At 37.2% G+C, this 19,595-nt stretch overlaps 4 protein-coding genes and 1 long non-coding RNA gene across 7 annotated transcripts in view; 3 read left to right on the plus strand and 2 right to left on the minus strand.

The window, feature by feature from the left end:
- The window catches only part of tppp2 (tubulin polymerization-promoting protein family member 2), a 3,798-nt gene extending 1,824 nt beyond the window's left edge, over positions 1 to 1,974 (plus strand). The window contains exons 2-4 of the mRNA XM_079606513.1: positions 321 to 527; positions 635 to 788; positions 879 to 1,974. Of these exons, the coding sequence (XP_079462639.1) occupies positions 331 to 527; positions 635 to 788; positions 879 to 1,073 (546 nt within the window). The 5' untranslated portion in view covers positions 321 to 330 and the 3' untranslated portion in view covers positions 1,074 to 1,974. The remainder of the gene's footprint in view (positions 1 to 320; positions 528 to 634; positions 789 to 878) is intronic.
- Positions 1 to 13,232, minus strand: part of ftr84 (finTRIM family, member 84) — a 26,487-nt gene extending 13,255 nt beyond the window's left edge. Inside the window, exons 1-2 of one of the 3 annotated variants that reach the window (XM_079606506.1) lie at positions 13,114 to 13,232; positions 11,493 to 11,722 (exon numbers count right to left, since the gene is read on the minus strand). Coding sequence is in view for 2 of the 3 variants with exons in the window: in XM_079606505.1 (XP_079462631.1) it covers positions 13,114 to 13,196 (83 nt within the window). In the remaining variant the exon portion in view is untranslated. The remainder of the gene's footprint in view (positions 1 to 11,492; positions 11,723 to 13,113) is intronic. The other 2 variants (XM_079606505.1, XM_079606507.1) reach the window with 2 other exon arrangements.
- LOC306996212 overlaps positions 1 to 19,595 on the minus strand; it is a 1,114,438-nt gene that overhangs the window by 914,642 nt on the left and 180,201 nt on the right. The gene's annotated exons all lie outside the window — the stretch shown is intronic.
- Positions 2,352 to 5,502, plus strand: LOC306995172 (complement C1q-like protein 4). Its single transcript, XM_079606509.1, has 4 exons — positions 2,352 to 2,468; positions 3,817 to 3,921; positions 4,045 to 4,185; positions 4,472 to 5,502. The coding sequence occupies exons 1-4, from the start codon at positions 2,462 to 2,464 to the stop codon at positions 4,897 to 4,899; spliced, it is 681 nt and encodes a 226-aa protein (XP_079462635.1). The 5' UTR covers positions 2,352 to 2,461; the 3' UTR covers positions 4,900 to 5,502.
- Positions 13,199 to 18,394, plus strand: tagln2 (transgelin 2). Its single transcript, XM_079606512.1, has 5 exons — positions 13,199 to 13,337; positions 15,326 to 15,510; positions 15,615 to 15,786; positions 16,913 to 17,015; positions 17,725 to 18,394. The coding sequence occupies exons 2-5, from the start codon at positions 15,331 to 15,333 to the stop codon at positions 17,873 to 17,875; spliced, it is 606 nt and encodes a 201-aa protein (XP_079462638.1). The 5' UTR covers positions 13,199 to 13,337; positions 15,326 to 15,330; the 3' UTR covers positions 17,876 to 18,394.

Below are 19,595 nucleotides of genomic sequence, written 5' to 3' on the forward strand. Positions count from 1 at the left end.
ATGTAGGCTAAATATAAATAGTAGATGAAAACCTTAAACCTAAAAAACTTTAAAAAGCCAATTAAAGATATTAATAAATATATAAGCATATAATAGTATATAACTGTAAGTAAATAGTATGTAGCCTAACTATAATAGTGTAAAAGTAACTAATAGTATGCTATATAAATAACACTAAAATAAACCAATCAAAAGCCAGGATTGGAAAGATCCATATAATGTTGCAATAAAACATTATACAATTATGCATGGGAAAAAAGCAAACCCTCAAAAAAATCTATTTTTTTCTTATTTAAAATTCTCTCTTTCTCTCATGCTAGATCTGACAGCATGGCTGAGGGTTCAGGTGAGGTTTCGCTGGCAGAGGTTGAGACAGCATTTCGTAAATTTGCAGTTTATGGAGACACCAAAGCAACAGGGAGTGAGATGAATGGGAAAAACTTTGTTAAGCTGTGTAAGGACTGCAAGGTCATCGATGGGAAGGGTGTCACCAGCACGGACGTGGACATCGTCTTCAGCAAAGTCAAGTATGATTATTCACACTATGACCAACAGCAAACTGTTTTTCATTTTTAATCCTGTGCAATGGACGTATGCATGACTGGGCCTAACTTTGTGCTGTTCTGTGTCTTAGGGTTAAATCAGCACGTGTCGTCACGTTTGAGCAGTTCACTCAAGCCATGGCCGAGTTGGCTACAAAACGTTTTAAAGGGAAGAGCCAGGAAGAGGCAGTACAGCTTCTCTACGGTCTCATGGCTGGCAAAGAACCTGCCAACATTGGTGTCACTGTGAGTCCCAGACAATCAAATCAGTCTGTTTTCATAAATTCAGCAAATAACCATGTACAATAACCATAGATAATCTGTTTCTCTCCGCAGAAAGTGGCAAAAGCCTCTGCTGTGGACAGGCTAACAGACAGCAGTAAGTTCACTGGTTCTCATAAGGAGCGTTTTGATCCGTCTGGAAAAGGAAAAGGCCGTGTTGGGAGGGAAGACATCCCTGACACCAGTGGATACGTCTCGACGTACAAAGGCCAAGGCACCTATGACAGCAAAGTAAAAGGGGACGAATGAGAGAGGAAGGATGAAAAGAGAAAAATGCTTTATGCCTAACATAATGTGTATGTCTGAAGTCTTCCTGCATGTTTTATTTCCGCAGCTGGCTAAAACCCTGGTTAAAACTTTGCATGAAACCCATGTCTTTATCACTTTAATACAACGGTCTGTCATTATGTTACTGATTTTTTCATATGATAAAAAGCACCGTCTCTGACCCACTTGCCTTTCATAAGTTAACATATTTAATTTTAAGAATAAATAAAACCAAATAAAAACAGTTAAAGGGTTAATTCTGTCATCATGTACCGGTACTCATCCTCATAGTTCTAAAACTGTATGACTTTATTTTGTGGAACATAAAAGAAGATTTAAAATAGTTTAAAAGATTAAAAAAGTGTGTCAGTTTTTGTTTGCCCCAACAATAGAAGCCAATGGTAACCATTCTGATTGGTCCAAAATATCTTCTTTTGTGATTCACAGAAGAAAGAAAGTCAGTAACACTCTATTTAACAGTTCTTGTTTTTACACGTAACATGTAGTTACTACAGTAATAACTATACATTATGCATAATTACATGCAACTAACCCTAAACCCAACACTAATCCTAACCCTAAGCATATAGTATGTAAATGTTGGTAATTAAGATTATTCTTATTGCGTATAATTGTATAATTACACTGCAACAAGGACACCTTAAAATTGTAACCAGAAAGTCTTGATTAGTTTAACTATCCCATTAAGTGTGTCTTTCTCTCTGCTGGTGTTAATACTGTATGTGTGCTGGATAAATGTGCTTTATTGTGTGTTTCCGCTTTGTTGCACTGAGATCTATATCAGACTGTAAACACTAAACTGAGTCGACGCAAATAAAGTCAAATAAAGAAATGCCATGTGGGAATGTTTTACTTAAATTACAACACACATTGTGATGTTTTGCATCATTTATGACCGTCTTGTGCTGTATTGTAGACAGAGGTGTGGTGCGTTCCTTTGAATAGCTGTTACGGGGCTTTAATCAATACAAAACAGAGATCCTTCCTGGGAAAGCGCATGTTTGATTGCTTAGAAAAGATAGCAGCTTTCATCATATTTCATGCCGTTGATGCGTGTCATTGTGTTGTATTGTGTGGTGTTATAGTTGTGTGGTGTCAGAGGTTTGTATTTCAGTGTATCTGAGGCAAGTCACAGTTACATGAACTGATATCTCCCTTGTTGTAGTTTTTTTTTTTCATATTGCCGATGTAAAGCTCCTCTTTAAAAACACACACATACACCTGAATCTCCCTGCCTGAATACAGAAGGAGGAGTGCTGTCAGAATATAAAGCTGAACACCACACAGACTCTGATTTTCATTTGCTCCCACTGAGACTCAAAGGGCAGAAACAGAAACAGACATCAGACATGAAAGGTGAGAATCGAAATCACTGTTTCTGTACAGAAATAATTATTCAGAGAGTAAGTGCCTAACAAACTTGGCAGATCATTGCACATGGTAAACATTCAGTGAAAATAACATAGTTATATATAGTTTTATAATATAGTTTTGAATAATATTTATTATAGTAAGATTTTATGTTGTTTATAATTTGTGTTTATATTGTGTTATATTTTTAATTTTATTAAAAGTCTATTGGAAACTCATAGATACTTCAGAAATGTATTTGTTATTCTTTTTTTTTTAAACAAAACAAACATTATTTCTACAATTTGTAACAATTTGTTATAAGCTTATTTAAGAGGCAGAAGCATCTTATTGTTGTTACATTAATTTGTTTATATTGTGCTAGAATATGCAGACTTTTTTAGATTTTGTACGAAACAAATCTATGCAATTCTACGGAATCGATTTTCGTAAAATGTTTTTCAAAGCAGCTGAAGTTGCTGCAATCCTCATGGTAGCCGAAATAATTATTAAATTATAATTTGAATAATTAAATGATTAAAGTCTGGAGATGTAGATTCCATGTGGGCCGAATTATAAGTAAAAGATTTGTACACATTTGAACGCCCTATCTGAAACACAAGTATCAAACGCGAAACGCAAGTAACTTTGTGGGCGGATCCCGGGCGCTGTTGCTATTATACCGGTGGGATAAATGACTCTTGACTCTTAAATCACCCAAATTAGCTTCGGTTAAACAGGCGTATAATAATTTGGGTAAATGTGTAAGCTAGATTAATGCCAATTTTTTCCACATCTTCACTGACACAACAATGATTTCCCTCGTGTGTTAATATTTTTCCTTGTAATAATGTATGATTTGCAAAAATGAAAACTGCTCCATCTGTTTAGATTAGAGAATCAAAGTGTACGTGCGTTGTTCACACACTACATAATGGCCAAGCATGCGCCCTTAAAATAGCATATGACTAACGCGCAACGCGCCACTTTTTCCTGGTCAGTGGCGGAATTGTTTTCTGAAACTGCAAAATAGCACCAGGGAACGTTTGCGCCGGAACACGCCTCCTCTTTTCACTGATTCCCCCCCGGGAGCACAAATTCATTCCCTAATTTACCGACGTGCGTCTGTGGAGTCCGCTGTGCGCGGGTGCAAAGTAGGAATGATACATGCGTCGGTGTACCAAGTCAATTGCGCTGGGTGCAAGATAGGGCCCAATAGCTCATAGTTCAAATTTCATGAGCATGAACTACCGTAAACAGACTCAGAGCCATACAAAATGTGTAATGGAATCATGTATGTGTAATGTGTAATGGTTGACAGAATGTGATTAACCTTTGTGAACAATTTGATCAGGAAAAGGCATTGTGCTGTTCTTTGTGTTGCCACTGGTGTTCGGCCAGGAAAAGACCTACACCTGGGACGCGCCAGGACAAACCCTTGCTCCAGATCCCATCAACCGTAAGAATCATTGCAAGTCTCCTTGAAAATCGTATTAATACTGTAACAATATGTAAATGAACAGCAACATAAAAGATAGACATATAACTTTTGTGACTAATATCTTTATTCCTCTCTACCTAGCGTGCCTGACTGACCAGGACTCATGTGGTTGTTGTGTGATGCAGAGGAAAAAATGGCAGTTAGAAGAATATTTAAACTCTAGTATGAATTCACTGGAGGATTCGCTAGCCAGAGCACAAAACACATTGAGAAACATAAGAGGTACACACAAACGCTGCTATCTTTGAGCACATACATCATCTCAAGCTCAACAGACTCTATGGATCTTTAGTTTTTTAAATAAACATTTTAAAATTTACAGAGGAGATGTTTTATACAATAGACTCTTTAGTTTTTTTTAGGACTTATTTGATGCACAAACTGAACAGTCAAAATAAAACAGAAATCTGACTAGACTAGAAATAACTGCATCTAATCTTTTGGTCTTATTTATTTTGTGCTATATTTTTACATACATGTTTCATACATGTTCCTTGTTCATCTTTAGAAAATCGAGTGGCATTTTCTGTGGGTCTAACCGACAGGAGACGCTGTATTGGTCCGGCAAGGACGGCAATAAATGTGGTCTATCAGAGCATCTTTATCAACATTGGAGAGGCCTACAACTCATCCACTGGTGTGTTCACGGTTCCACGGTCAGGCGTGTATAACCTGGCATTTACCGTGTTCAGCGACGCAGGCTCACCAGGCGCATCGCTGTCCGTCTGTACCAGTATCAGGAGGAATGGTGTGGCTCTAGCAGCACTTAGGGAGATGTATGATCAAGACCAGGAGGACCAGGCCACAGCGGTCTTACTCGCGCAGCTCAGAGTCGGCGACCGTATTACCATCAGTCTCCACACTGGCTGCTGGCTCTGTGATGATCAGAATCATTACAACACATTCAGTGGATTTCTGCTGTATGCTACAGAGTGAAGCTCACAAACACACAGACTTTAAAAGGTATATTAGTGAGGAGCTATTAGTCATAGATGCAATGTATTCAACTATTTGACCGTATAAACAAACCTAGACACTCACTCACTCACACTTCGGGTTTACTATCTTTGTGGGGAATCTCCATATGTAATGGTTTTGACGGTGTACAAACCGTATATATATTATACAGAAAAATGTCAGCATTTTTACATTTAAAAAAATAATCATTCTGATTTATAAGCTTGTTTACGTATGGGGACCTAAATTAAGTCCCCATGAGTCTGTGTGAATTCAAGTTGAAGTACCGGGATAGAAAAAGACACGCACACACACGTTGTAAAAGGCACAGATGTTGAACTAGCATTAATAAAATAAAATAGAATTGTTTCTCAATCATTTACGTTCTCCTTTCCCTAGTACTTAATCTCTATATGAAAAATATTTGGTTGATTACACCAATCCTCTCTTTAACTAGATTAAACTATTTTAAACTAAATTTAAAAATGTCTCTTATAATATTATATGTAGACTATATCATTTTAATATTATGGTTTATGTAAAATACATAAATATAACAAAACAGTGTTTAATCAACGGCTACCAAAAGTAAAAATCAATAATCAAAAGACTAAGATCCTAAACTTACGATATTTCATTAATTTTATTTAGTAATAATCTGAAATTCAGCTAGGCACCTATTCATATTTCTCAATATATTTTTTTATTACAAAAGTCATCAAATAAAGTTATAAACTTTAGTTAATAATATGAATAAGTAGTAACTTCTAGTAACTCTCTACTTCTTATTATAAGTAGTAGGTAGAGAGTCATGCTTGTTTTGAAAATAAATTTTACAAAAAAATAATTATATAATGCTACCTGTTTTTAGGCTGTTGTTTTATGAGTAACAACCATTGCTAGTGTTATGGAAGAATGAGTTCATCTGAGACATGAAGTGTTTTGGTAGATTTAGTGCATTTTGAATGTGAAATTAACTGTTGTGCCAACTTGAAAGTTGATTAGGAGAACTGAATGAAGAGTTTTGAAAAAGCGACCTAAGTATTGAGAAATGTGTCTTGTAAAAAACTGTAAATATATGATATATAGTTTGTCTCTATTTATGCCATTATGGCTAATGTTGATCAACTTAAGAGACCAACCTTTCTTTTTCCTGAGTGGGATCAGCAGCCTAAACAACATACAAAATGCCAGTTACTCTCATTTCCCATTTCCTTGTGCCAAATGATAATACTGTATAACTTACGCAGATGAAGTTTCAGAATTACATCAGATGAACCATATTAAACCAAACAACACAATACAAACATGTATTTTTGATCTCACTAAAGAACAAAACATTACTGCTCCATTGATAATAAGGCTCTTGATACACCCATAACGGATAAGATCAGCCAGTTGTTCACACAAACACAAACACATGTGCAACCAGAACCAGCTGACCTACTGATGCTCTTGTCCCTTTTTCTGTTTTATTGGTTATCACCTCGTAATAACACACACACACGAGGAAGACATCTGGGAGTTTTTTGCAGTTCCTTGGGGATTTTATACGAGAGCAGATATGTGCACACACACACACACACACACACACACACACACACGCAGGAAGACATCTGGGAGATTTTTGCAGTTCCTTGGGATTTTATATGAGAGCAGATATGTGCACACACACACACACACACACACACAAAGGTTTGATGGCCATCAGGGTGGGACAACCCTCTGTGCCTGACGTCAACACAAATCAAAACTAAGCACCAACCATTAACAGAGCAGATACCATTGCTTACACACCTCCACCACACAGTGAGTGAGCAGCAGGACTCTTCACATGTTCAAAGCCAGTCTGAGTGTTTAACAGGGTGTCATTGCTGTGAACAGAGGACTCGAAGAAACCAAAACACCGCCAAAAACGACAAAGCTAATTTGACTGGAGTAAAAGGTTACACTATAGGTCACAGAAAAGGTGAGTATGAAAAAGAAAATGTGTGTATACATGATAATTTTTTCTTTGCATGCTGCAAACAGCTTTTTAGATCTGTGATGTAAGAAATTGTAGTCTGCCTCGACCCAGATTCCACTCCAATATATATTTTAAAATGAGCTCATCCCCAAAATGGCTTAATTAACATAGAGATGAAGGAAGTCAAGTTATATTGTTTCTTCACCATTTGGGTTGATCACATCCTGAGCAAATGGTAATCAATTGTAGAATGGGAATGGGTGTGGGACACAAAGAACCTTCTCAGACAATAGGGTGTCTCAACTTCATTAACATACAGACCACAGCTGTTACAACAAGAGCAACTTCATTTACATTAAGAGTGATAAACTGTAACAGGATAAAAGGTTTAAGATTTGAATGTTCTGGGTTCATTCTGACGCCGGTGAACCCAAGGTGCTTTGTGTACCTTGCCAGTGTATGCTGTAATAAACTTCATTTTAGAGATCTTCGACTTCCACATCATTTTTTATTAAAGTGACAAAAGCCTTCTCACCAAAGTCACAAATACTTTTCTGATGACAATAAAAGGAAACAATTTGTTTGCCATAAATGACAAAAACTGTAGAATGTATGGTAATGCATGCCATGAATGTTGAATTTTGCAAATACATTTTGAAAATTGTATAATCATTTGAAAGATTTTGAGTTTTTAGAAAGAAATGCAGTCAAATAAGCACATAATTTCAGTTTTAGCTCATCTGATGGTTGTTTTGAATCAGGACTTGCTGCTCTGAAGAAGTCAATCTTCAAAGCTGAACAAAGTAGCTCAAAATTCTTTATATTAAAAGTCCAAACTGAAATATGTCATGTTCAGTGTTAAAAAAAAGTCCATAATTCCGGCTTAAAATGCAGGAAGTGCTACGTGAAATGCATTTGTATATTGCTCAGATTGTTGGAACAGCCCGACACAGCAACAAAGGCTCAACTAATGGCATGAGTTGGGGGCGGGACCAGGGGCGTTACATCAGGGCCCCCCTCAAAACAAGTGTCCCCATATTTTGATACTCTTTGTTAAAACAGTTATGGATATGAATTGGCATTACTTGCAGTACAGAGTTGTTCCCACACAATAAAGAGCTGCTTCATAGTTGACAATAACTATCCACCTCATAGAGTGCTCTTTTTCTGGTTTAAGTATCTTGTTACTATTTTGACGTGAGAAACTGCTGCAAACAATTCAGTGCATTAGTGAACAGTCTGAATTAATCAAATTGAATTCTAAACAATTTCATGCCTTTTCATGCAGATTAGATCAAAACAGTGATTCGTTTTTTTAATCTGGCATCACTAGTTCTGATTCTAAACAGCTAATAGAAAACACACATGGCATGAGTGCTGAAATATTATCAGTGAAAATTACTCTCTCATGTCAGTATATAGTCATCTTCATTGTCAGACAAGGATTTATAAGTTCAAAAATATCTATTGTCCCTGGGAGGGATTATGTGTTTGACTGACCAATGAAGAAGAAAGGGGGTCAGACCAATTTTTTTTTTTTGTTGCAATTCCATTTACTTTGGTAACTCAAACGACACAAAAAGTACACGCAACTTAAAGAAAATTTGCAGACTGTAAAAAGATTAATCTTGTAAGAACATTAAGGAGACAGCATGACACTCCACTCTTTCTTCAATCACATTATGTTTATCTGGTGTTTTAATGACACAACAATGTCTCAGATGTCTGGATGTTTTGGCCTTTTTACCTGTGATGTGCCCATTCCCTACAGCAATCCCACACTCAACACAACACCACTCTCACTCTCACTCTCACTCTCACTCTCACTCTCACTCTCACTCTCACTCTCACTCTCTGGTTAGTGCGCTTTCATTTAAAACGCACAACTTTTGCTACAGTTACACACCTGGTGTCTATACTACTCTGGAGTCTTTTACCCTTGAAAACAGAGAGACTTTTTGAAATGCTCCAGACCCTGTTTTAGTTTAAAAAAAGCTGTTTCAGTGTAAACGGACCAAAACTGAGACTTTTGAAAACGAAGGCATGGCTGCCCACATTACTGCAAGCTTTGCTGACTTTATTGTCCTTTTTAGCAGCCATTGTGCAGTTAAACTATAATACTGCAGTTGCCTACATGCGCAAGAGGTAAACTATTATTAGAGCAATCGGCAACCGTTTACACTACGAGCGTGTGCATGGCCGGTCATGTAGGCTACATGTCCTCTCTCATTTAGTGTGGACGGAGATTTTTCCTGAAACAACAGCATGGACGAGGATCGTTTTAATTTTAAAACGCTGTGTTACAACAAAAGGGCACTAGTTTAACGGGGCTAAGTCAACAAAGCTTCTCTGGTAAATATATATAATATTGAGTATACAGTACTTATATTACAGAAATAAACAATACAAAACATAGAAAGTGAAGGGGAAAAAAGAAAGTGATATGGTTAAAAAAAAGTAAATGATTTTAAAAAAATCTAGTAAAATTAATAAAAATCTAGTAAAATTAACACAATTAGAAAACAAATAAATACACTCATAATATTTTAAAATGTTTAAATTAAAGGTCCCGTTTTTCCTGTGTTTTTGAAGCTTTGATTGTGTTTACAGTGTGCAATATAACGTGTTCATGTTTCGCGTGTAAAAAAAAAAAAACTGTATTTTTCCACAAAATTTACTTATCTGTATACCGCTGTTTTCACTGTCCTAAAAACGAGCTGATGACTTCCTTGTTCTATGAAGTCCCTCCTTCAGAAATACCAGAGCCATATAGAGATACCAGAGAATGTCTAATAAGGTGAGAAGTTTCACTACACGTGCTAGAAGAGTTATTGCTAGAAGACATTCTGGTCCTGCTTCGGATGCCATGATGCCACCAAGCGGTATCTCTGGTCGCAATCAGTCCTTCACTGAACAATCAGCGTTCATTAGCAGAATGCTAGCGTGTTATGGGCAACAACAACTCAACCTGTAAGAAATCGAAAGGACATAAGTACTCGTTCATTCAACTTTCGATCTATAACCCATGTTGAACTTGCAAAACCTACAATCAAATCTGAGATTTCTCAACAGCAATCGGGTGAAAGAGACAAATTTAGCCGTCTAGCCCCATAGACTCCCGTTCATTTTGCACTCGGGCGCGATCGCCCCCAGTGGAACTCTGGTGGAACTACAACCAAAATTCGGTACAATAGGACTTAATAGGGAGTGGCCAGGCTCTCCGTAGACGGGCTCTGGCAGTGTTGCCAGACGTACGATAATTATCGTATTTGTACGATAATTTTGACCTCTGCACGATGTACGATCAATAATGAAAAAAATCCCATAATGTACGATAATTTCAGAATTGCCCGCAAATTAGTTAAAAAATCTCCCGGAATCTAGATCGAGCAAGCAAGAGCGCGCATGTGTAGCGCGCGCACAGCAGAGAAAGGGAGCGAGAGACCTTGCGTGTGTGTGCTAGTGTGCCTCACGAAGCGCATGTAAGGACCTATTTTTTTTTACAGTCTATGGTAAGGACCCAATCAAGCAAATTATTCAGAATCCCCCCCTCCCTCTCCCTCTAGTGATGTCATTAAAGCAGGAAGTAAAGGGATGTAGTCCAAACCGGCCGTTCGCTGTAGGCTTTGAAAGGGGACTAATGTTAAATAAAATCTCACTTGGCATTGAACTTTGAGCTTTATATACAGGTTTCTTGTATACAAACAATACCGGATGCGCGCGCATCCTAGAGGCAAGACCGCTATATGTTATGCCGAGTTCTGTAAAAGAACATTGTAATTAACGTAGATTTCGCATTGTTTGTAAATTCTTGTTGACTCAATAATAAACTGCAATTTCAGAGTTGGATCTGTTTGCTTGTGTTTCATTTGCATATTAATATAACATTATGTAAAACGTTAGTTAGTTGACTAGTATGAAATTGTCCAACTAAGTTTGCGAATCATAAAAACCTGACATACTCTATTTATTTAGGTTAGTTTACAGCACTACATCTCTGCTTCTGCTAGATATAGCCGTAAAGAGTGTTGCTTTCTGCCTCTTAGATGCGCACGCATCTATGTGATGACGTTGCACAGAAACCCGTGTATAATTTTACAGGTATTATTTATGCTCTAACAGCAACATTACACACTAGCTAAAGTTAAAAAAATGGGATCACGAAGAACAGGACCTTTAAATACATAATAAACATTTGTAAAAAAAAAAGAAAAAAAAAAGAGGTACAATATATAAATAAATACGCTTATAAATAATAAAGTAAAACAAATCAATATGTTATAAAATTGGAACAAAATGAAAATAAATAAACCTAATTTATTTTGCAAATTAATGTTGCAAAATTTGAATTAAATTAGAATGTATAAATAAATATGCTTATAAATACAATTAAATATGTTGTTAAATTGGAACAAACTGAAATACATAAATTAAAACAAATGTTAAATTAGAACAAAACTATTTAGAAAAAACAACAACAAATACACTAATAACCGAATAGCCACACAAATGTGTTAATTTGGTATGTAGCATCTCATTCTCTTACACACACACGCACGCACATATGTATTAAAATGCACACATAATCAATCTGTGTATGACTCACTCAGGTATCTTCACGGCTCCTTGTGCGGGCGTCTTCTCCAGCCTTATGTGTACTCAAACAAGGGATCTGAAGGACAGCGTTTGAACCAGCAGGTGGCACTAGTGAGACAGGGCCGTTCTGAGGCCGCTACGCAGGAGGACAACAGAGAGGATGCCGAAGACAGCGCCACACCTGTTCAGTCTCAGTGCTGGAGAGCAGGATTACGTACAGCTCATGTCCGGCAGAGAAATCTGCGGGGACATGTGGGGCCAAAACATCTTCAGGGGATACTTACTTTATCCTACTGAGGGCTAAAACAGCACAACATGGCTGAAAACACACCCAAACATACACAACCCCACAGACACATTGACAGTGATGTAAGAGATGTTTTATTATGTTCAATAGAATAAACTATGACTACTGGAGACAAATTCATTGTCATGGCCTTTGTTGCTCTTAAGACATACACCTCTCTCTTCAGACATTCATTCATTCAGATATACTTTTACACACACTCGCATGCAGTTGCAGGCTAATGTAAGGAATGAATTTATCATTAATGCCATTTTTGGTCAATTAAATGTCAATTTAATCCATTCATGACGAATAAAAAATAAAAAACGTATTGACCCCAAACTTTTAAACGCTAGTGTAGTAAAACCATCATTTGTGTATGAATGGGAAACCCCACCCAAAGCCACTCTGTGTTATCTCATCTCACATCAGACCAGTGAATGACACACACACACACACACACCCCAGCCACTGATGAATCTCAACAAGCTTAGCATGAGACCTCACTTCAATGTGCTGATTTTGGTATAACATGAACAGCATTTTACCAACAAGTAAACGTTACTTGACCTCTAACATTAGACACTTAATATGTCTTAATCCATCCAAACCATTAGATGAATCCAACAATGTAGTCCCATAGCTCAAAATTAATTTACAAATACCTACAGGAAAATATTTTATCAGTTCACAACTCCCTACACAGAAAAATCTGGACTTATTGAATATAGATTGAAACTCAACTAAACGAAACTTGAGACAATATATTTGAATATTTAGAAAACAATCCAAAGTTTGTAAAAGCGTACAGAGAATAGACAAGTCAACAGAAGATTAGGCTTAGGCTATATTACAGACTAGACATAAAAGCAAAGGGAAGTGACTAAATGCTGTGTTACTATGGAAGCAGACGTCAGATGATGATATCATTACAGTTCACTTTGTCCAGTGATGTCATGACATTCAGGAATGGTATGCATGTCTGTCTGATGTCTCTTTCGCACTTTTGCAACATTTACTGTCTGAGGCTTGTTTCATTTTTTTCTGTCAGTTGTCATGTTTGCACTCTGTGACTTCCTATTTCATCAAACCCTTTAATCAGCAGCCTCCATAGAAAATGCCAAGATATTATTTTCTCATTCATGCCCGTGTCATTCCACTCTGGGCGGAGTGGAGGAGAAGGCATGTGAAGAAATTCCTCGCTTTGTCCCGACCGCTTCTTTTCCCTCTCCCAAATAAGGACGCACATTGCAATACAGGGAAACGAGAGAGGAAGGGAGGGGCAGAAAATGGTGGAGAGAGAGAGACTCCGAAAAAAGTCATGACCTTTTATGGATGTGGTTACCTCCTCTTTTGCCATTCTAGCTCTTGTCCTTCACTCCCTCTCGTTCTCATGCTCCGTCTCGCTCTTGGTGAAGTCATTTCCATGAGAGTGGCACTCCCTGAGCTTGGACCCTGAACTCTGTCATAAAGAGGAAGAGATTCTTTTTCACATTAACACACAGTTGTGTGCAACACAGAATACGCATTTCCATATCAAGACTACTGAGCAGGGTTTCATATAAACTGGTAAGTACTTTACATGTAAACCTGTATACATATTGCTAAGTTAAAATGATTTTGTAAGGAATAAATATGTAATATAAACCAAGGTAGAGAAAGTGAAAGAGAGAGTGTTTTAGTGGTGTGGACTGACTAGCAAAGAATAAAGAAATCTCATAATCTTAGTTCATTCTTTACTTCTGTTGAATGCCTCTGCTTGTTTTCACATGTTCTGTGTCTTAAAAAGTATTTTTATTGGCAGTAGCTGATGACATGTTGTAAGATCTCTCCGTCTTTCACATACACACACAGTTTCAAATTGCATCTTCCAAAACTGAATAATCTGGCTTCATGACGCACATGTTTTTCCTCTGCAAATGAGGGTTGTCCTTTTTACTCCCCTCTCTCTCTCTCTTTTTTGTGAGATTCAAGTGAGAGTATCAGATCTCTGCAAAAATGCTTTTGTTCTGAACAGAAACCAACTCCAACAGCATCTGGTTTTCTGTGTTTGAAGACTAAGTGTTAGTGGTTAAAGCACAGTTGACATTTTGATTTTTTGATTTGAGAAACCATAACTAAACTGAATATCACACATTCATTCTAAATTATTTGTCCCGCCATTTACATATCAGAAGTGTTTGCTTACATACCACACCTCAGTCTTATGCTAACATTGCTGAAGAGGGAGTCTTAGAGTTGCATGATATTGAGCCTGAAGCCAAAACAGCAGATAAGGGGAACATTATTACGCAATTTGAGATAGTGACATTTATGAGAAAGGACAGTATTGTAACTTAGTACGATTGCATCAGAGACTCCAGGTGTGCTTGTGTGTGTAATTGTACATGGCCCAACAGATGGTGTTCTACTACTTACAGATACAGGAAATGCTCACCGGATGTGAACAAAATGGACTAACTTGCACAGTTTTTTCATTATGACACACACACACACACGTTTCCATGTTTTATGGGGACTTCCCATAAATAAACTAACCCGACCCCTAAACCATCACAGAAAACTTTCTGCATTTTTAGATTTCTAAAACACTTAATTTACTACGATTTATAAACAGTTTTCCTGTCAAAAAAATGACAGGTTTACTATTATTATTATTATTATACCAGGTACACAGACACACACACACACACACACACACACGCAGGGCAAGATGTAACTTGTCATTTTGTATATTCACCATTGCAGTGAGGTCTGAGTGTAGACAAGGATGCGTGTATATGAAATGTTTGTGATGTGAATGTCTAGAATTATAACAAATTCATAGATAGCTGTGAAATCTGAGTGCAATAGACTAGAAAAAGGAGAACACAACAGGAATATTGCAAAGAAAGAGTGTATGCTTATTGTGTTTGAATGTTTCAAAGGAGTCAAATGGTAGTCACAAATTCCAGAGCAAACAGGGCACCGTTTTCTTTAGTGAATGAGGGTTGGACTTTGACAAATCTATCTCTGAGTTTTCGCTTGTATCTCTCTTTCTATCTGTAAGAGTTTGCCTATACTGTTGTGTTTGCATTTTAGTTCATGATGTGGTGCCTGAAACGGTAATGAATTCAAATGAAGGCCTGATAAATCCAATACAGCCTAACAGATGAAAGGTCATAACAACATGTTGACACAAAAGCAGGTTGCAGGCTTGCAGCATTTTTGAAACTCAATGGTCATCAGTTTTTGATTATGTTCTGAGATGTCTGTCTCTTTGCTAGTTCAGAGGTTGTGTTGCTACATGCTCTGTTAAGTACATGCTCTGTTTGACGATTCACTTCAATGAACAGTACACTCAAGATTTGCATTGAAAGTTTTTTCATGGCAGTAATCAGTTAGATATTCCTTACAAAGCTCAATCCTCTGCCTTCACAGATTCAGTCTTTTTAACAGTAAAACCAAACCTGCCTGAACAGATCATGCAAAATAGCGAGGCATCTTAAAAACACAAAGAGCACATCTGTTTGGCCCAGTGTCGTTAATGAAAACTAAGACTGTGTGTGTTTTCACAGTCAAAATGGCAAATAAAGGTCCGTCATATGGTCTGAGTCGCGAGGTACAGAGTAAGATTGACAAGAAGTACGATCCAGAGCTGGAGGAGCGGCTGGTGCAGTGGATAATCTCTCAGTGTGGGGATTCTATAGGAAACCCTCAACCTGGAAAACTAGGCTTTCAGCAGTGGCTTAAGGATGGATGTGTAAGTCATGAGAAAACATTCAAGTTTATCTTTACATCTTACATTATAAAAGTCTTTGTCACGACACCACATAATCATCTCTTTTTTCTGTTCATTCTTTGTAGGTTTTATGTGAGCTGATCAACAGTCTCAATAAGGATTCAAAGCCTGTGAAAAAGATCCAAAGTTCTGTAATGGCTTTTAAACAGATGGAGCAAATCTCTCAGTTCCTTGTTGCTGCTGAACGCTATGGAATCACCAAGTCTGACGCGTTTCAAACCGTTGACCTGTGGGAGGGTAAGCGCCTGTTTTCACATCACGTGTCCTTAAAGGAATCAACGATGGATTTGTCTGTCTAAATTCTGTCATTAAATATTGAACTAGCACTTAACAGTGTTATACCACGTCGGTGTATGAATGGGTGAATGTGAGGCAATGTGTATAGCGCTTTGGTGGCCATTGGGTCTGTGAAAGCGCTATATAAATGCAGTCCATTTACCATGCTAGTATTAATATATGCTATTATAGAACTTATTCATATTTTGGATCAGTATTTATTTTTATGTTTTCATTTTTATTTATTTTAGTAATTTTAGTAGGCTACTTAAAGTCCCCATGAACCGGAAGTTGCAAACGACTTCTCCAGTGTTGTGACGTATTTCCAAGTGAAAGGGAATACTGAACAGAGGGCAGGGTTTTACTTTAGCGCTCCTCCTCTCCATCTCTGCTCATAGCAGACTAACGGTTTGAGGGGAGTGGTTAAGCGTTTTCAACACAAGCCGTCAAACCGACGTCATCAGAAAAAGAGCCACTCCAGACCCAAAGTAACTTTTCAGATTTTGATGAAAGATTACTACGGCAAACTATTTTTTTCTGTGTATTAACTTGCACGGATTAATTGTTCACCACAAGACTAGTAATATGCGCTAACAAAGTAAATAGGGTCAATTTTGATTTCATGTCGACTTTAAAGGTTTAGTTCACCCAAAAATTCAAATTCTGTCATGATTTACCCATATGTTGTTCCAAACCTGTGAGTTTCTTTGTTCTGTTGAACACAAAAGAAGAGATTTTGAAGAATGTTGGAACCAAACAGTTGATGGACCCCATTGACTTCCATAGTATTTTTTTTCCAACTGTTTGGTTTCAGACATTCTTCAAAATTCAGAAGTTGTTTAGCAGAAGAAAGAAACTCTTACAAGTTTGAGGATGAGAAAATGAAAACACAATTTTCATTGGTGAACTATTCCTTTCATCTTAAACTTAAGTTTTCATCTAGGCTAATATTTCAATATAGAAAATGATAAGTATGTTTAGCTAGTTTTAGTTCTAAAGAGACAGATGGCTGTTACATGAATGTTCTCATCAGAAACTGTCAAAAATGGCATCATTTATTTATTGATCTATACGTTTGTGTGGGCAGGTAAGGACCTTGCCGCTGTGCAAATGATGCTGATGTCTTTGGGGAGTCTGGCTGTTACCAAGAGTGATGGCTGTTACCGTGGTGACCCCAGTTGGTTTCACAAGTGAGTGTTGTTGTAGTTTCCTCTTCCTGTTCACAAAATGAACTGGCTGACCGGCCACCATAGCAACCAGATAACAAAAACAAGCCACTGTACTGGCCGATTTGCAGTTGTGGCTTATCGTCATAGCAACATGATTACAAACACTTATTGGCCAGACATTTTAAATGAGTCCAGCATGGGATCAGAACACACAGATAAGTGCATGTCTTACAGAAATATGGTATTATGAAACTTCACAAAAGAAAAGACGGCTATAAACAAACAGCAGTTATAAACAAATATAACTTCATTGGCAGCCGATGGTAAACATTGCTTTAAAAAAAGTACAAGTTTGGGGTCGATGAAAGGTATCGAATGCTCAACAGTTACAATGTAAAACAGTAACATTGTTAAAAACTACTAACATTTTAAATAACCATTTTCTATTTTTAGTATACATCAACATTTAATTTATTCCTGTGAGGCAAAGCTGCGTTTTCAGCATCATTATTCCAGTCTTCAGTGTGACATGATCCTTCAGAAATCATTCTAAAATTGAAATAGAAATCTTTTGTAAAATTCAAAATGTCTTAACTAACACTTTTAATCAATTTAATTGGAAAAATATATATATATATTTTTTTTTAATGTACACTCACTGACCCAAAACTTTTGAACGGTAGACTACTGTGTGTGTGCACTGAATTCTTTGCTTTTATCTTTACATCAGGAAATCCCAGGAGAACAAGAGAGAGTTCTCTGAGGATCAGCTGAAAGAGGGTCAGAGTGTAATCGGCCTACAGATGGGCACTAACAAAGGGGCATCACAGGCAGGCATGACTGGTTACGGTCAAACTCGACAGATCTTCAACAACAAATAAAGACCTGACGACCAGTGATCTATCTTTCTTGGCTCAACAGCGGGGTGGACCAAATGTGTAGTCTTAAAACAATAACAATGAACAGAACACAGCTTAAACCAAAGTTTACAAATGTATTTTATCATTTGAACCTAAAACTGATCTAGGTCCTTCCTAGAAGGGTCCCTCCTTCCATTCCCCACACATGAGCTGGTATCCAATACATTCCATAAGAATCAAGTCTGCCTTAAATTCTATTAGGGTGCAGACAGACATACATTCCATTATTCTATTACATGCATTCCAAAGAAATGCATTCTGCTGCACTCCATGGGAACAAAATGCATGTAAGGAGAATTCGGCGTTGCACAGTCTGTTGTTTGTCTCGTCTTTCTGTGAATCTGATTTGTATGCTCTTCTCTACATTCGCTCCCTGGTCTAAAAATCAACATGAATCTATTCTAGGGCCTTTAATTGATGTTTATACATTGTACATGAGTCACTAATAATTGATTTTGCTAATAAAATTCAGTTACATTTTGAAGTCTCTGAGTTCAGTTGTGTTCCAGTCTTAGCTTAGTTTCTTTGCCACTGAGATTTGTGTAACAATGCTGGCAGTTATAGATGTCAGATAACGGTTTTTCTCTAACCCTTTAAATTAGGGTTGGGTATCGATAGAATTTTAACAATTCCAATTCCGATTCCGCAAAATACCATGTACAAATTTCAACATGCCAAAGAACACTTGGCTAGACAAGGAACTTTTACCTATGGTTTAAAAATAACAAAAATAACAAGCAAAAACAACTAGCCTAACTAATATAAACTTCAAGCATTATTAAAGACAAGTAAAAACTCAGTTATTAAAAAAGAACAAATAAACAAATTAGCAATCCCATAAATTAATACAACTGAGCAATGATTGAAATAAATTGTTGAAATAAAGTTAAGATTTTCAGATATTCAGTTACAGACACTGTAATCAAATGATCAAATAACACTGTAAAATATACATTACAAATAATCTCTTGGTCTTTTGTTGTTTGATTAATATTGATGGCAGCATGAATATCAGGCTGCTGTCACTATAAGAGCTCCATGGATCCAATATGCTGTTATGCGTTTTCTTTGTCTATTACGTTCACATAAGAAATAACCAACTGTGTTTATGAGGATATTTTTTTGGCACATTTTTGTGCATATTTATCCGTTCAAGGGCAAAAAGATGCGGAAGAGAAGTTCAGTATCGCGCATTACTCAGAATGAGAGCCGGCTTTCTGTGTGCACTTTTTGGATGTGTGCACAGCACAGAAAGCAGCATGCGAGTCTTCTTGCGCTCGAATGGTTTAAAATCACATTAAAAATCCCTTTTTCAGTATGCAGCAGAGAAAACAGTGTGGGTCTTCTTGCGCTCGAATGGTTTAAAATCACATTAAAAATCCCTTTTTCAGTATGCAGCAGAGAAAACAGTGTGGGTCTTCTTGCGCTTGAATGGTTTAAAGTCATATTAAAATGCACACAACGGAATCAATAAGAGGAATAAAAAAAATATTTTATAAAAAGCATCCGATTTCTGGTATCCAATTGACCGTTCGCAAAGACCCGGCCCCTTTAGTTACTGTTGCTATGTCCGACAATCTACGCCGCTCTCACGCAGTGAAAAATACATTGCGGAGCAGAGAGGAGACTGACAACGCGCTGACAGACAGGACAGACCAGGTTCCTTTTGATATTAAACAAA

This window comes from Phoxinus phoxinus (assembly GCF_949152265.1).
Source record: "Phoxinus phoxinus genome assembly, chromosome: 3".
Classification (NCBI taxonomy): Eukaryota; Metazoa; Chordata; class Actinopteri; order Cypriniformes; family Leuciscidae; genus Phoxinus; species Phoxinus phoxinus.

Coding starts and splice junctions, on each gene's coding strand:
- LOC306995172 (XM_079606509.1), top strand. Junction 3,922..4,044: donor TGCTCCAGATCCCATCAACC/GTAAGAATCATT, acceptor CTCTCTACCTAG/CGTGCCTGACTGACCAGGAC. Junction 4,186..4,471: donor CACATTGAGAAACATAAGAG/GTACACACAAAC, acceptor GTTCATCTTTAG/AAAATCGAGTGGCATTTTCT.
- tagln2 (XM_079606512.1), top strand. CDS start 15,331: ATGGCAAATAAAGGTCCGTCATATGGTCTGAGTCGCGAGGTACAGAGT. Junction 15,787..16,912: donor AACCGTTGACCTGTGGGAGG/GTAAGCGCCTGT, acceptor TTGTGTGGGCAG/GTAAGGACCTTGCCGCTGTG. Junction 17,016..17,724: donor GACCCCAGTTGGTTTCACAA/GTGAGTGTTGTT, acceptor TCTTTACATCAG/GAAATCCCAGGAGAACAAGA.